General features: G+C 43.8%; 1 protein-coding gene across 1 annotated transcript in view; it reads right to left on the reverse strand.

The window, feature by feature from the left end:
• Positions 1 to 227: 227 nt before the first annotated feature.
• sh3bp4a (SH3-domain binding protein 4a) overlaps positions 228 to 18444 on the reverse strand; it is a 48675-nt gene continuing 30458 nt past the window's right edge. Inside the window, exons 4-5 of the mRNA XM_079425144.1 lie at positions 1726 to 1914; positions 228 to 1626 (exon numbers count right to left, since the gene is read on the reverse strand). Of these exons, the coding sequence (XP_079281270.1) occupies positions 1402 to 1626; positions 1726 to 1914 (414 nt within the window). The 3' untranslated portion in view covers positions 228 to 1401. The remainder of the gene's footprint in view (positions 1627 to 1725; positions 1915 to 18444) is intronic.

Below are 18444 nucleotides of genomic sequence, written 5' to 3' on the forward strand. Positions count from 1 at the left end.
TGCATTCATAAACAACAGTTGCAGTAATGACAAAGTGTGAATTGTGAGGCAGATGCAATAACACCAAAATGGCACTGCAATTGTGACATCGCAATCATAGTTTCAATAACAAGAAATAGTCACAATTGTCAGATATAAAGTTGCAATAATTAGAAATAATTCATAGTTGCAATAAGAATAGAGTGATAACTTACAAATAGTCGAAAATAGTCAAAATAAAGACAAATGACAAATTTACAGCTGCTTTATTGAATCCATGGGAACAACATGGGACAGCATGTTTAATTTGTTTTCTTGCTAAACATTTGGCTGCAACTAAGACAATGTGTGAATTATAACTTTTCAAACAGTTATACATCTTAAAGAGCTAACACAAAAACAATTTATGAATGTGACAGAGCTCTATATCACAGAATATATATTTTAAATACATACATTCACTTTTTCCCTACATGCTGTTCCAAAAAGCAGCACAAAATCTCCTTGACATGTACAGGACGTAAAACAAATGATTATTAGGAAAAACCAAAAAAAAAAAAAATAAAACTTTAAAAGAACAAAAGTCTAAAAGTGGAAAAACTGTAGGTACAAAAAACATCATAGACAAATAAAATCATGCTATGATCTGTTCTTTTATTCATCTGACTGCATTTGTTTTTACTTGACAAAAACACTGAATGAATGACTCACAATTGAAACTAAAGGACACTGCAATTTAATATCTAGTACAAGGTGCGATATCTGGTCACACAAATGCAAACTTCGCAAAATTTAGCAAAAGCTTGAAGGGATAAAACACATGGGCCACAGTCTGAACTTACCATCTCATTAACAAACCATATGCTCCTTCCTCTCATGTAACCAGTTTGTAGTGTTTCGTGTTTCTAGTAATCCGTCTTCTTGTGCAACGCAACTGAAGCAGATCAGTGGAATAAAATCACAAATGTGGAAGGCTTGAGTGTTTGGCAACGAAATACAGAACATCCAGACCAAGACGAACGTAGGTAAATGTGACGTCACAAAATGGACCTTCGTTTTCAGTAACGAACAAAGATGTAATCTGCTTTTTTCTGAAAAAAACTGTTCTTGAAAAACGCCAAAGTGATCGTAAAAATTTCCTTTGTGCCATCCGGTATAAAAAATATAGATATCGCAATGAAGAAAACTGATAAAAATGCCTTCGGAAATCTCGAAAAATAGCTACACTTAAAACACTCTGTGTTTTGGCTTTATTGGCTTTCCGCATGCCCTTATATGGACGTGGGTGGGTACAGGAAGTCCTCACGGCTATTGGATTGAGGTAAACTCACAGCTGATGGTGATGTAGAAAAGTGTACATCCATTAAAAGTTCAGTACAGTCTTCTGAGGTGATGTTGAAACTGAATTGTGAGGAGGTGGGGCTAAATGGCGAAGTCATCCTGAGAGGTGGGGCTAAAGGCGGAGCTTCGAAGCAAGTCGAGGCAATTGACAAGGATAAGCGTGCCGGTGAGGTGTTTCCAGCGTTTGGTGATTGGATTCTTCATCCGGTCCAGGCCCATGTGCAGTTCGTGGATGACGTCGCGGTAACTGTCGCCGATCTGAGCGGCCCACGTCAACAGGAAGTCGTAGGCTGGTTTCCACATGGCCTAAAATGGAGATCAGATAAATGGACATTATATCATCTCGTCGAATTCACTAATATGAGCTGTACTCTTCTATACTGAAAGGAGGTTTTGCGTCCTCACCTCACTGTCCACCATCCCGGTTTTGTCTTTGTGTGGAGCCTCATAGGCCTCCATTTGTTGCTTGGATACGTGGGCGAGTTTTTCGGCGAGTTCCCTCCAGCGAGGCGCCACTTCCACTGCCGTCGTCAGCAAAACAAAATCCATTATGAGTCGGGCCACCAATCCCTGACAATCGATCTTCAAAAGAGCCTGAGTAAGAGACAGAAAGAGGAACATTTTTAAAGCATATATTGAGGTCTTCAAAACATGACTGGAGAACTTTCTAGCACCATAATACACAATAACGTATTAACACAAATAGGCTTGATGGGTTATTTAACATGTAACTGAATTTCTATATAACGTGAAGCTGTTTTTACAAAAATGCCAGACTTGCCATTCATAGTATTTTTTTCATATGATAAACGCATACAATACTTTTCTAAAGATTAAGATCAGTGAGATTTCTCTTATGTTCACAAGGGCTGCATTTATTTGATCAAACATTCAATAAAATCAGTAATACTGTAAAATAGTATTACAGATTAAAATAACTGTTTTCTATTTTATTATATTTTAAAGTGTAATTTATTCCTGTGATGGTAAAGCTGAATTTTCAGCATCATTACTCAAGTCTGCAGCGTCACATGATCCTTTAGAAATCATTCTAATCTGCTGATTTGCTGCTCAAGAAACATTCTGATTATTATCAATTTTGAAAACAGTTACGCTGTTTAAAATATTTGTGAAAAAAAAATTTCCCCCCAGGATTTTGAGATAAAAAGTTCAAAATAAATATTTTCTAACATTCATTTATTTTGATCTGTCGCTTTTGATCAATTGAATGTATCCTTGCAAAAAAAAAAGCATTCATTTCTTTATACTTTTATTTTTTTTTTTTGTAAGTGACTGAACCCTTCAAAGGACTAGACCAACCCGGTTTCATGCCACACACACAAACACAGCCATGTTTGGAATGAGAAGGGACCCCTGGGGTCCAGCAGAATGGAGCGGTAATCCCCGTTCTCCTTCATGCTTGATGCTGAAGAAAGGAAGTGAGGAAAGAAAAGCACAACTAGAGCCGCGGGAGAACTTCAGCGAGATGATAAGATGTATACAATCACGAGAACAGCCTCCCTGTTGGGTAAATAAAGTTGTTGACTTCCTTTTCATTGGATTGTGAGATACTGTACACATATAAGTGAGATGAGGGAGGTGGAAACTTTTGGAAGAAGGGAGTATGGCTTCAAAAGCACAATAAAACTGTGAGGCGACTTCAGATTAATTCCCCTGCAGCACTGAGGAATCTTTTGTTTAAGGAATGCATAAATATCTTTACCGCAACTTCAGAAAGATTCTGTAAATCTAAACGTAAAAGACAGGTACTTTAGTCTGAGGAAAAAAAGCCAAGAAAATGCCCACAGAAGTAAAAAACAGGTTTTTCGTAATATTAACTACCGCCTGTTCTTTGACTTTGATTCTGGATTATCCCTGTTTTTACCCTGTTCGCTTACTATTGTAAATAATTGTATATAATAATATTTTGGCGAAATAGGGAGACCATCGCCATTTTTGTTAGAACCTTTTATTGATTGTTTTTGGACAGGGAGTTTGGGAAGTAGGGAATTTAGAGGTTCGAAAATTAGTTGCTGTTTGTTTATTTTGGCCTTGTTGGTTCCCGAAGATAAAATACCCGCAATTGTACTGTGTAAACCATTGTTTTCATTAAAACACTATTTGTTCACTTTTTCAAAACAAACTCTTTAAAACTCAAACTCATTAAAACTCTCTTTTATGTTGTGCATTCACCCTAGGAGCGGCGTAACATGAAACTGGGGGCTGGTCTGGGATTTGAACCCGGGAGCTCTTGAGCTAGATGGGGTGTAACAATATGAAATGAAAACAATTAATTAAAATGTAATACATTTACACACATTAATATCTATTTGAATTTTAATTAAAAAAATAAATAAAATCATTATTTAAATAAAATTTAAATTCATGTAATTATTTATTATTAAAATAAATGTGTGTGTGTGTGTGTGTATATGTGGGTATATAGTATTTATAGAGTTGTAACTTTTAGTTTTAGTTACTTTTTCTTATTTGTAAGTCGCTTTGGACAAAAGCGTCTGCTAAATTACAAAAGTAAGTAAGTAAGTATGTATACACAAACACACACACACACACACACACACATTTACAAACAACAATATATATTTTTTTATTGTAATAAAAAAAATTTGAATAAAAATGTCTTTGATTTTATAAAGGTATAGGCACCCATATAAAATATAGATGCCTATATAAATAATTAAAATAACTAATTAAAATGCAATACACACGTATACATATGTAATTACATATATTTATTCTCTTGCGATGGCAACCGCATATCTGCTGTGACAGTATCTGACACCACAGGATGCAAATAGTCGTTTGTGTGAATGCCGTAATGCTTTTCTGGAAAAGCAATTTCCATCTATTCCTTATTTCTCTGAGCTTTTCTCAATCTTTTTTTCTCTATCTTTCTTTCAGCACGCTTTAATTTGATTGTGGGCCAATCCACGCCTGATCTTCCAGGAAAATGCCCTCGCTGCGTTCTCGGCCAAGTTGAAAGCGCCCAAGAGGTCTGCTGAATCCTGACATTTGGGATGAGATAGCAAAATGTCACAGTCATTAGAGGAAAAAATACGCTCAGTCGAACAGCCTCGGGTAATTTTCTTTCTTGCCAAATGGCTTTGTAATTTATTGCTGGAAGCCTCATCTCGCATAAATGTTTGCAAGAAATGTACAGCATTGCATTACTTCTCCTAACAACATCCCAGCTAACCTTTAATCAATGACAGATGAGTCTTTCAGATAATTACGATTCAAATATGCAATTGTATTTATGTAACCACTGCACCATATTGTAAACCTTTCTAAAAAGATTCCTTCGAATTTACAGACTACATTTTTTTGATTTTGCATGAAGAACAGCATCATTAACTGGGAATCAGAGTACATAGGCGACACAGTACTTTGTTTTGATTCACTAAAAATAACCGGCTCATGAGAGTCTTTTATTCAGGAATCCGACTAGACCAGTCGTTTTGTATATTTTTGATTTTCTCAAATAAGGCCTGGTTCATAAGAGTAATTTGGTAGGGAATTTAACTACACTGGTCACAATTTATGTTTTATATTCACTAAAAAGAATCGCCTCAAAAGAGACATTCCTTGAGGAATTGCAGTAGACCAGTTGCGCGTATGAGGACAACATCGTTTACGCTAGACTGTATGTTTTGGTTCAAGATCTGGTTCAAAAGAATCATTAGTTTGGGAATAGATGTGGTGTTTCCGATTCATTTAAAATAAAACAATCGGCTCATAGGACTAAATTGTATGTTTTTGATTTGATAAAAGAACTGGGCCCGTATTCATGAAAAAATCTTAGTGCTAAGAGTTGCTCCAAGTAACAAAATTCTAAGAAAATTCTTAGAAATGTGGGTGTTTCCACTTAAAACTAAAGAAAAGATCCTAGTAAAGAAAAAAGTAATTCAGAAAGCATCTTAACCCTTAAAAGAGGTCTTAAGGTCCAAAATTGTTAGGAGTATGGACGAGGACTTTTAAGAGATTCTTAAGAGGACTTAAGAGTTTCTTTAGCAGCGGAGAAAATGGACGAAACATGAAGAGGGAGAAGAAATGTGTTGCATACAATGCATGACAGTGAGTTAATAAGACGCTACACATTAGATCGTGCAGGGATCATGTTTGTGACCGATATTATTAGAGACACGCTAACATCTCCGACAACGCGCTGAAATGCCATAGCGCCAGAAATGGACGCAATCACTACATTAACATATTTGGCAGCTGGAAACTATGCAGCAGTGAAGATTTGGGTCTGTTACAGCACTTATTAGGCGATGTCTCTGTTCATTTCCTATAAAACACGGTATGACAGCATGGTAAATAAAAAATAAAGAATATATATACATATATAATGTGTGTGTGTGTGTGTGTGTGTGTGATTGTGTGTGTGAGAATGAGAGAGAGAGCGAGTACGGTAAAACAGGAACAATTACGCCTGTAATTTCAAAGTGAAGGCTTAAAATAAACCCTACTCTTAAAAGCGCTCTTTTATTTCCTTCTTGGACAACCAACCAATCATAGTCTTCAAAAGACTGTGTCATAGCTAGCAACGGGGTCAGTCTCGCCTCCTCACTAAGATAAAAGTTTTTGTCTTTTCCTCGCTCAGAGTTGCTCTCAGATTGGTCCTGAATCACCATTAAGCTAAGACTCCTAGTAAGAAATTTTAAGCTAAATTAGGAGCTCTCTAAAAGGATTCTTAGAATCTTTAGGAATACGGGCCCTGGTTCGTAAGAATCATTTATTTAGGAATCAGACTACACAGGTCATGCTTTATGTTTTTGATTCACTAAAAAAACAACAACTGGTTCATAAGAGTCACTCCTTAAGGAATTTATTTTCATTGGTCACTTTATGTCTTTGATTCTATAAAAATTATCACCTCTTTAAAATCATTCCTTCCAGAATCAGACTATATCAGTTGTGCTTTTTGTTTTGAATCACTAAAATCAACCGGTTCAAAAGAGTCATTAGTTCGGGAAGTAAACCACAGTGGTGAACTTTATGTTTAGTTTGATTGGCCAAAAATAATTGGTTCATAAGAATCATTTGTTCAAAAATCAAACTACACTGGTTACGGTGGTTATGATTTTGATTCACTGCTTGGAAATCTGACTACATTGTTTGTTACATGCTTTAACTCACTAAAAAGATCTGGATCAAAAGAGGTGGATCCTGGTACAACAGTTGAAAAATAAGAACTTTTACTACATCATTTGCAATGTACTGTATATATTTGATTTGCTAAAAAGACTCATTTCATAAGTAATTTCTTCAGACTACGCCGGTTGTGTGGTTTGTTTTTAGTCAAAAATAACAACCAGTTATAAGGCGTCGTTCGCTACATTGTATGCTTTGATTAACTAAAAAGATCCGGATCAAAAGAGTCATTAGTTTGGGATTCAAACTACAGTACATGGCATGTTTTCGATTCGCTAAAAAAAGACAATTTTCTCAAGAATCAGAACACATCAGTCACACTGTATTTCTTTGATTCGCTAAAAAGAATCGCCTCAAGAGTCATTCCTTCAAGAATTGTACAGCAATGGTTGCACTGCTTGTTTTAATTCACAAACTGGTTCGTAGTAATCATTTGGGTTACACTTTATTTCGATAGTCCACTTTAGACATTCTACTAACTGTAAGTAACTTTGTAACTACATGTCAACTAATTCTCATTAATTTGCAACTACATGTCTACTAACTCTAATTAGGGTAGGTTTAGGGTTAGTAGAATAAGTTGACATACTTGCAAAGTTTCTCATACACATATGTTGTGAACCCATCAAAAAAAAAGTGTTAGAAGATATTAAGCAGACAGTCTACTAATACTCTAATGACTGCTAGTTGACATGTAATTGCAAAGTTACTTACTGTTAGTAGAATGTCTAAAGTGGTCTATCAAAATAAAGTGTTACCATCATTTGTTCAGTAATACTACCACAACCATTCTATAAAGAGCTGGACCACACAGGACAGGATTTGAACAGTAATGTGAAGAACTGTAGGCACTATTTATTACTTTCCCCTTCTCAAAGAACAATTGATAGCAATTCCCTCTACAAATGAGTTCCCAATGGTATTTTACTCCAAGTTAGAAAGAACTGGCTCTTAAATGGATGGTTTATTTACTGTTTGAATGCGTCTAGTCAGCCCAGGGTCATGAGGGTCTATTTCCAGAGATGGTTTGGTGAAATGGTGCTCTCGGAATAGACTTATATTTATGTATTCACTTCCTGAGTTTTTTTTTCATCTTTCAGCCTTTTCAAAAACTCTAAAACAATGGGAACAACGTTTCCCTGTCTGTCGGTCACTACGAGTTATGTCGTGACGACATTAGGGGATTTACTTGAGAGCCCCGACTGCCTCTGATAAGAGAAAACGCCAATGAAATTTGGCTAGTGGATTTTGCATACCTGAGCCACTCCCCGTGCATACGGGTATAAAAGGGCGACAGGTGCATCCACTCATCAGATTTTTGCTTCGGAGCCGAGTGGATGAGAAATCTTCAAAACAGATCAGATCTCCACAAAGCCGTCTGCCTCGAAGTTTGTTCCTGGGTGGCGTTACGGTGCAGACAGCGGTGTCCCTGCAGCAGCGATTCCCCTGGGCACTTCACCTGAAAGAGCAAATTTCTAAAACACTGGGCGGTTCGCGTCTTTTTAAAGATGCCGTTCCGTCCGTGTTCTCTTGGTTGCGGTCGCTTCCTGTCCTCGGATGACGGTCACGAGCGTTGTCTTCAGTGTCTGGGCATCCAGCACGCTGAAGATGCGTTTGTGGATGAGTCATGCGCCTGTTGTGGGCGTATGAACATGGCAACGCTGCGTTCTCGCCTTTCCTTTCTGAAAGGATTGGCACCCTCTGCCGCCACCCGTCCCGGTCTCTCTGGCTCGAGCAGAGGACCGCCGGCTGGCGCTCTGGGAGATCTGAGGGTGACGGTAAGAGCTTCTCCGCCGGGCACGTCCCCGCGGACCTCTTACTCCTCCCGCAGCGCTTGTTCCGTCCGGTTCCCGAGTGATTTCGCTGGTTCGCCTCACGGGGCCGCCAGCATTTCATTCGGTGCGCCGCCCGAGGATCAGATGTCGATCGCGGCATCGGGGGATGGGCTTTCGTCCTCTGAGGATGAACGATCGGCGGGGCTGCCCCCCTCGGGTGTTGTCGCCACTGCCGATCCGGACCCAGAGCTGACGGCCATGCTTGCCCGGGCAGCCGTGAGTATCGGGCTGGAGGTCAACAGACCGCCCAGTCCCGAGCCCTCGCGGCTGGATGATTGGTTCATCGGCGCAAAACGCGACCAGCGGCCGCACTTTGCCCCGGTGCCTTTCTTCCCGGAGGTGCATGAGGAGCTGACGAAGTCGTGGACGGCCCCTTTCTCGGCCAGAAGCCGCTCGTCTCCCTCCTCCGTCCTCACTACCCTCGATGGCGGGGCGGCCAGGGGGTACGTGGATATTCCCCAGGTGGAGAGAGCGGTTGCGGTGCACCTGTGCCCGCAAAACGCCGCCACCTGGAGGAATCGTCCGCGTCTCCCGTCCAAAGCCTGTAAGCTGACGGCCGCACTCGCCGCCAAGGCCTACAGCGCTGCGGGCCAGGCCGCCTCTGCCCTGCATGCCATGGCCATCCTGCAAGTTCACCAGGCCAAGGCACTAAAACAAATGCACGAGGGTAGTCCCGACCCGGGGTTGATGCAGGAGCTGCGCACGGCGACTGACTTCGCTCTCCGGGCGACGAAAGTCACGGCGCGGTCCCTCGGGAAGGCGATGTCCACGTTAGTGGTCCAAGAGCGCCATCTCTGGCTCAATCTGGCCGAGATGAAGGACGTCGACAAAGTACGCTTTCTCGACGCCTCCATCTCCCAGACGGGGCTATTTGGCGACACTGTCGAGGGTTTTGCCCAGCAATTCTTGGCAGTACAAAAGCAGACGGAGGCAATTCAGCACATCCTCCCTAAACGGCGGGATGCTCCAGCTGCCACCGCTGGCCCAAGGGCCAGGCCCCAGTCTGCTGGTCGCCGTGGGCGCCCTCCTGCGTCCTCCAGAGCTGCTCCGCCCCGTGCTGAGTCGTCACCTAGGCCGGAGCGTCGAGCCTCTCGCAGGAGTGCGGCGCCCCCTGCGCCTCAGCCGGCCGCCAAGTCCTCCAGGAAGACGACAAAGCGGCCCTGACGCGCACAACCCGGAGATGGAGGAATTTGCTCTTTCCCAGGAGACGACGAGGCTAGCGTCGCTCCTTCCCCCGGAGGAGGGCCGGGTGGAGAATCCTGTGTTTTCTTTTCTTTCTGTTCCGCCACTGGCTGAAGGGCCAGTGGTACCCACATTGTCAAAGAAAGAGCAATTTCCCTTGCCTCCGGGTTCCCAGGTCTGCGGGCTGACAGTGTGCGACGCAATGCCTCCTCACTCTCACCCGAGACCCATATTGCCAGTGGCCAAGAGAGTGCGGTCTGGGGACGCGATGCCTCCCCGCGCACCTCTAGCCAGTCCCCCCGGGGACTTAGGGAGTTTTGTGGGGATGAGTCAGAACGCACTGCCTTCTGTTCCATCCAACCTTACTCCCCCTCGCTGCACCACTGCGGGCACGTCGATTGGGCCTTTGGTGCCGCTTGCACGGTATCTGGGGGCGTGGCTTGCGCTACCCAGCCCGTCTCGCTGGCTCATTCGCACAGTTCGACTCGGCTATGCGATTCAGTTCGCCAGGCGGCCGCCCAGGTTCAGCGGCATCCTCGAGACTTCGGTGGCAGTCCGAGATGCACCTGTCCTGCGCGAGGAGATTGCTGTCCTTCTGGCAAAGGGTGCAATCGAGCCGGTCCCTCCAGCCGAGATGAGGCAGGGGTTTTACAGCCCCTACTTCATCGTGCCCAAGAAAGGCGGTGGCCTTCGGCCAATCCTGGACCTGCGAGTCTTGAATCGGGCCCTACACAAGCTCCCGTTCAAGATGTTGACGCAGATGAGTTCACTCCGTGGATTGGTTTGCAGCGATCGACCTGAAGGACGCTTACTCTCATGTCTCGATTCGCCCTCGACACAGGCCGTTCCTACGGTTTGCGTTCGAGGGGCGGGCATGGCAGTACAGGGTCCTCCCCTTCGGGCTCTCCCTGTCTCCCCGTGCCTTCACGAAGGTGGCGGAGGGCGCCCTTGCCCCGTTACGGGAAGTGGGCGTCAGGATCCTCAACTATCTCGATGATTGGCTCATCCTGGCCCGATCGCGAGAACAGTTGGGTGGTCACAGGGACCTGGTGCTCCGGCACCTCAGCCAGTTGGGGCTTCGGGTCAACTGGGAAAAGAGCAAGCTCTCCCCCGTGCAGAGAATCTCTTTTCTCGGTGTGGAGTTAGACTCTGTGAGTATGATGGCACGTCTCTCGGACGAGCGTGCCCAATCAGTGCGGAACTGCCTGAGTTCCTTCAGAGGCAGGACAGTGGTTCCGCTGAAACAGTTTCAGCAGCTCCTGGGGCATATGGCATCCGTAGCCGCAGTCACGCCGCTCGGGTTGCTTCATATGAGACCACTTCAGCACTGGTTACACTCACGGGTCCCGAGATGGGCATGGCGCCGCGGGACACGTCGTGTCACCATCACGCTATCGTGTCGCCGCTCTTTCAGCCCCTGGTCGGACCTTGCCTTCCTACGGGCCGGGGTGCCCTTAGGACAAGTGTCCCGGCATGTTGTTGTCACAACAGATGCCTCCAGCATGGGCTGGGGCGCTATATGCAACGGGCAGGCAGCCTCGGGGCTCTGGATGGGGCCTCGACTGCTTTGGCACTTCAACTGCCTAGAGCTGTTGGCAGTGCATCTGGCCTTAAAGCAGTTCCGGCCACTGCTCCTAGGCCAGCACGTGTTGGTCCGCACGGACAACACTGCGGCTGTTTCGTACATCAACCGGCAGGGAGGTCTACGATCACGCCGCATGTCACAGCTCGCCCGCCATCTCCTCCTCTGGAGTCAGTCACAGCTCAAATCGCTGCGCGCCGTCCACATTCCGGGGGAGCTCAATCGTGCAGCCGACGCGCTCTCACGACAGCTCACTTCCCCGGAGAATGGCGACTCCATCCCGAGACGATCCGGCTGATTTGGAGTCGATTCGGGGAAGCTCAGGTAGACCTGTTTGCTTCCCGCAAGTCCTCCCACTGCCAGCTGTATTCCCCCTGGCCGAGGCCCCCCCCCGGCACGGACGCACTGGCACACAGCTGGCCTCGGGCTCTGCGCAAGTATGCGTTTCCCCCAGTGAGCCTGATCGCACAGACACTGTGCAAGGTCAGGGAGGACGAGGAGCAGGTCTTGTTGGTTGCGCCATATTGGCCCACCCGGACCTGATTTCCGGAACTCACCCTCCTCGCGACAGCCCCTCCCTGGCGCATCCCTCTGAGGAAGGACCTTCTTTCTCAGGGGCTCGGCACCATACGGCACCCGCGTCCGGCTCTGTGGAACCGCCATGTGCGGCTCCTGGATGGGACGCGGCAGACTTGAGTGGCCTGCCACAGGCTGAAGTGGAGTCTGTTCGCGGACTGGTGTTCTTCTCGGCGGGAGGACCCCCGAAGATGCACGATTGGAGTGGTGCTTTCTTTCCTGCAAGAGAGGTTGGAGCGCGGGCTGTCGCCCTCCACCTTGAAAGTGTACGTGGCTGCTATTGCGGCCCATCACGATGCAGTGGACGGCCGGTCCCTGGGGAAGCACGATCTCATCGTGAGGTTCCTGAGGGGTGCCAGAAGGTTAAATCCTCCTAGGCCACCCCTGATGCCCTCCCGGGATCTCTCTATTGTCCTGGCTGGACTTCAGAGAGGTCCCTTTGAGCCGCTGGACTCAGTCGAGCTGAAATTCCTGTCGGCCAAGACAGCGCTCCTGACCGCGCTCACTTCCATCAAGAGGGTCGGGGACCTTCAAGCATTTTCGGTAAGCGAAGAGTGCCTTGTGTTTGGGCCGGCCTACTCTCACGTTGTCCTGAGACCCCGGCCTGGATACGTGCCTAAGGTTCCCACCACGCCTTTCCGCGATCAGGTGGTGAACCTGCAAGCACTGCCCTCGGAGGAGGCAGACCCAGCCTTGGCGTTGCTGTGTCCCGTAAGAGCGCTGCGCATATACGTGGACCGCACCCGGAGCTTCAGAAGCTCTGAGCAGCTCTTTGTCTGCCACGGAGGTCAGCAGAAAGGGAAGGCTGTCTCCAAGCAGAGGTTGGCCCACTGGATAGTGGATGCCATCGCCTTGGCGTACCAATCCCAAGGCGAGCCGTGCCCCCTCGGGGTGAGGGCTCACTCCACACGGAGTGTTGCCTCCTCCTATGCGCTGGCGCACGGCGCCTCTTTGGCAGACATCTGTAGAGCTGCGGGCTGGGCGACACCGAACACCTTCGCGAGATTTTACAGTCTCCGCGTTGAGCCAGTCTCTTCCCGTGTGTTGGGTAACAGGTAAGTGGCGGGAAGAGTTGGCCGGTGTCACGCTTGCTGCGCCATTCCCCCTTACCCGGGGATACGAGCGCCTATTCTCTCCTCCAGTTAGTTCCCCGAACGGCGAACCCTGGCGGAGTTCCTCCAGCACCCCCGGCAGTCAGGCTGGGCGGAGCAGTCTGACGCCAGGCCCAGTACCGGTGTTAGCTTGCCCGGGTCTCCGGTCAGCCCCTGTACTCGGCTAGGTGCCCGTGCGGCCTGATTCCCTTCGGGTGATCCCACACGTGTATTCATCCACGGTACGGTTTCCCTCATGGTAAACCCGTGTCTTCCCTTTGACAGAGCTCTGTCAGGCCCTGCTGGCAGCCTTCCTCCCTTCTCCTAGGTAGGATCTGCCCCAGGGTCCAGGCGTATGTAGCACTGCCCCAGGCTTGGGCCAGTCCATACCAGTGTCTCCACACGTTACCTCCCTTCGGGCAGGGTGTGGCCTCCGTAGCGCCCTTCTCCGGAAGGCTCGCTTCCCCGTCGTTACTGCCGGGCTGTAACAACAAACAGGAAAGACTTGAAGCAATCTTTCATAGAAGGTCGAAATCCCTTCCGATTTCTGGGGAAAGGAACAGCGGCTTGGCTATCTCCAGCAGCAATGTACTCAGTGGTCCCTGCGGGCACCAAGGTTAGCGAATTTGCGCTGGGGCGACGGGAAGGTTGCGACCTTCGCATCGCATTTGTCTGTCACGCGCTAGCTTGTCAACATCTGCATGCCACAAGGTCGTGACGGGGTTCAGGTTGTGGCGCTTTCCATAGACCCCTAATGTCGTCACGACATAACTCGTAGTGACCGACAGACAGGGAACGTCTCGGTTACGTACGTAACCCTCGTTCCCTGATGGAGGGAACGGAGACGTTATGTCCCCATGCCACAATCTTGAACCATCGCTGGTTGCCAGGGACACGTTCTCGGCTCCTCAGCGGAAAACCTGATGAGTGGATGCACCTGTCGCCCTTTTATACCCGTATGCACGGGGAGTGGCTCAGGTATGCAAAATCCACTAGCCAAATTTCATTGGCGTTTTCTCTTATCAGAGGCAGTCGGGGCTCTCAAGTAAATCCCCTAATGTCGTCACGACATAACGTCTCCGTTCCCTCCATCAGGGAACGAGGGTTACGTACGTAACCGAGACGTTCAGTCTACAATGTTTGTTTAACTGGCAAGACCATGAAGAGTATCCACTAATAGAGTAGTCAGAGCCAAAAGTCGTCACATGAAAGCATAATTGATTGGAAGTTTTGGTATGAAGACTTGGGAAAAATTAACATGAAAATTTAATTAGACGTCTGATAAAGCATGAACGGCTTCCTATCCATCTTTTTGATTAAAATCTGACTTGAAAAATGCAGAACATCGCCTCACCAGAATACCTATCCAGATTCCAGACTCACAGGAATGTAAAATCCCAACCAGAGCACGACTGGAATGTAACAAGAGCGTTTCGGCTGTATCCAATCGGACCAGAATACCTCCTGAATTACCTGGTTAATAAAAAAAAATGATGAATCGTGAAGGAATGGAACCTCAGGCATGATCAGAATTATTGTGCCCATCCATCACAAAAGAATGTTCCGGAATTAGAATACGGAACATTCCGGAGGCCAGGGGGCCACCTGTTCGGAATGCAACTGCTTTAATTAGGCTAGAACGAACGATACTGTTTGGAATAGAGCAAATCTCGGAGCTCTATGTAAACTTAGCCATCTGTGCAGGGCAACATCTGAATAAACTGCAAAGCAGCCACTACCAGAGTGTTATCAAAGGCAAACAGTTCTCATAACAACAGACTTCAGATGCCAACTCATCAAGATGCTTCAATATACAAACGGGAAGATGATTGGATTTGGGATGGTGTCGTTATGTAGGTAAATATCTGAGGTGAAATTCAAAGGTTCATAAATATAAAGAAATGAGAGCAAGAAAAAAAGAAAATCTGTATATACTTACAAAATAAATGATAACATTATATTATACAAAATAAACTAGTATATGTATAATTTACATATTTTAAAATTCATACATAATAGTATGGGTATTGTATACACACAGAAAACTCAAATACTGTGAACAAAGGGTGGGCGATATACTGGTAGAGATTTTCGACTATCGTCTCTATTGTGTTTACAAGCTTACGTGATGAAAACGTATCATTTGCACATGTTTTTAAGCATTGCGGTTTATAAACAAGTGATTTTAAGCTGATGAAATGCAATCAGCAGAGAAAGAAAACTCATTTTGCGATATGCATGTGCTGTCAGAGAGGTGTGCACACGTGAAGAATATTGAACCGTTATTTTTGCCGCTTTAAAGGACTTGAATGGTAAAATGCACACACTTGTACGATTCAAATGCACATATTTGCAATTGTCCTTGTAAACACAGTAATTTAGGTCAGTAATTTAAGTGAAAGGAAACAGCTGAGAAAGAAAACACATATGTAATAGTATATTTGATCCAGGCAGCTCTTAAAGTGACAGCAGTCTATTCCTATATTGTATTATAGGAATATCTATATTCCTGCTGTCTGTTATTTATGTTAATCAAACAACAAAAGAGAGAAAATCTATCACTGCGACTGACTAAATCACTTTTGTAACTTTAATAAGAATGAATATATATTTAATTTACACAGTGAAGAATATGCAGAAGGACCTGCATTTGATTTTTGACATTTATACAATGTATGTAGCATTTCTCATTTATTTGTTCTATTGTAGTTTTTTCCTATTGCTTGTAATTAAGTTTAAAAAGTTTCTTGTTCTTATTTAATCACTGACTCATTATTTAGTGAGTTTTTTTTAATAGTACAAGTTTGTTGTGATATTTAAACTTGTGACAAGAATTATGAAATTTCTATGGTACCAACATTTTTTATTTGATAAAGACCTTATTAAAACCAAAAGTAACTAGGCATATATATTGTGATGCATGTTGTAAATATGGAATAAATTACTCATATCATTATCAATTCATATAATTATCAATTACTCATATCAAGATTTTGGTCATATCAGCCACCCCTGCTATGCACTTACTACACAAACAAACGATTAACCATAATGCACTGATATGCTAAAATCAATGTATATCACTGGATATGGAATAGCATACAACTATTATTTATTTCATATAAAAATCTGTATGCACTGACATTCTGCACACACTGGAATGCTAAAATGCTCTACACTGCATGCAAAGTATGCTAGCATGCTAATCCAAACATATTTAGCCATGTTTGCTAACTCTAACTCGCTTTAAAAGCCTCAAGGACTTGGCTGGACTTCTCACAGACTTGTTCTGTCAGATTTAATCAAAAACTACAACTGATAAGAACCTCCAGTTTAGTTTCATGAATGAAAACACCACGGCAAAGACTGAAGTAGCCTTTAAGTTCTGTGTGAAACTTACTATAACGCAACAAACTGGTCCTTAGGGTTTCAGACCTGAAAGTGGCATTGAAACCAATTTCAGGTTTTACAGGAAAGTTCCAATCACTAAGAAAAACCCATTAAGGGTGTCGGAATAGCGGAATAGCGGCTGAATGGTTGAGTATAAGAGACATGCTCTCAAATGGGATTGTCGCGCCGCTTGCCCTCGGTACAATATCGTCCACTTTCCCCAGAGACAACCTGACGGGAATGATGGACAGGTGAAATTGACCTGTGAGCTTAGGAACGGTGGCATCTTGTTTTCTACAGTTAAGATGCCTGCTGTGGCTTCCTGCGTTTCGGAAGTTTAGCGAGAGATGGGAAGCAAAAAAGATAAACAGTAGGGGGGAAGGCAAACTGATGAGTGGGAGGAAGACGAAAACATTTCTTTCTTAGATGTAAAACTGCATAAAATGAACCCACCAAGGATTTTCTATCTCTCTAGTGACAAGAATAATGAGCTGAGTTTTTATTTTCTAGTTGAAAGGCTTTTTTCTTGTGTGGGAGAATGTGTAATATCAGATTTGTTCTGCATTCTGGCCAACATATTACAGGAATAGTTCATCCAAAAAACTTACTCACCCTTAATGTATTTCTGTATGACTTACTTTCTTTTGTGGAGTACAAAAGGAGATATTTTTTCTGCATAATAAAAGTAAATGGTGACCACAGCAAGATTTTTAAGGCAAGAACAGAAAAGGTATGAGATCATGTTTTAAATCTGTTTCAAAATCTAATTCAAATAAGAAAAAGGTTTGGGATTTTTGGGGGGAATTTTGCGCATTTTTAACAATGATCCCTGACTTTTGGATTGTATTTTCTAGAGAAAGTGAGTAACAGTTTACAATAAGGTAACATACAGCAATTAACAATAATTAAGCATTTATTAATCTTAGTTAATGTTGATTTCATCATTTACTAATACATTTATAAAAAGTTGTATCTGTTAAACATTAGTTAACAGACCAACATTACCTAACAATTAAAAGTTATAATTTTATTAACTAACATTAACAAAGATTAATAAATAATGTAACAAAACAAGTTGCATTCACTAAAATGTATTACCAATGAGCATTAACTAACTAAATAATGGCATAATTAAATAATGGACCTTATTGTAAATAGTTGTTGAAATCTTTATTACTTTAACATTTTTAATAACTTTTCATGTCTGGAAAAACAATTTAAAAGTCCCTGATATTTTCATGATAACACAAAAATATTTATACTGCAACTCAATCATTTCAAAATGTAATCTACCCATATTTGCAACCGACTCCCTCCCATTAACTTTCATTTCAGGGAGTGATGGGATGATATCTCAAATGCTCAATTACCAAGTGATCCATCACATAATCTATCATGCCGTGGAAAACGAATAATAGCTGCTGGATTTATACTGGCTTCCCTTTGCATCCTCCCATCACCTGGTTTCCCCCATCATCAGATAGATTAGACCTGCCAAGATCCACCGCTGGCACCGCAAGACACCAGACCAGACAGCCCTGATTGAGAGCTGTGAGGTAAACGTAGCTTGTTGTCTGGAGGGTTAAGGAAATAAATTGATGGCAAATGTATGCTGTCAGAGCTCACTGTGCAGAGGGAGAAAGTAACTATAGGAAATGAATGACCTCTGTCAACAAAACCGGCTTGATCTCAGCTGCGAGATGTTATTTATTACAGAAGGTCTTCATAACACTCTGATGAATTTTAGCAATAATTCCAATTTAATTCGATTCATTCATGCTGTGGTGCGGTTAGCATAAGCCAAAGTCTTGAAATACGATTCTGAAAAGGTTACTGTGATGAATGCTAATTGGCCATGCTAACACATGCAACACATTTGAGCTATGAGACTTACAAAGTGCATACGTATTTGATGTAACTCAAGCTAGTATGCTAGTATTTTGACATACATTTCAATTTTCTACATGCTAACACTCAGAACAGATCTGAACATTAGTACCTAGCTAAAAAAAAGCCAATGGCCTTCAAAATATAATTTAGACAAGTACACATTTCTAGCATGCATCTAGCTAAAATCTAACAAAACTTCTAACATAACTAAATTCCATAACTACATTTTCATTATTTCTTAAAAGTTTCTTAAAAGAAATACATATAATTAGATGCTAATCAAATCCTGCTAGAGATGTGTGTATACATGTATGAAATCTAACACAGCTTCAGTGTTAATATTTAAACATTCTATCATATAGCTTTAATTGAATCTATCTTTAATATTCAATATTTCTTA

Source organism: Barbus barbus, assembly GCF_936440315.1.
Source record: "Barbus barbus genome assembly, chromosome: 9".
Lineage (NCBI taxonomy): Eukaryota > Metazoa > Chordata > Actinopteri > Cypriniformes > Cyprinidae > Barbus > Barbus barbus.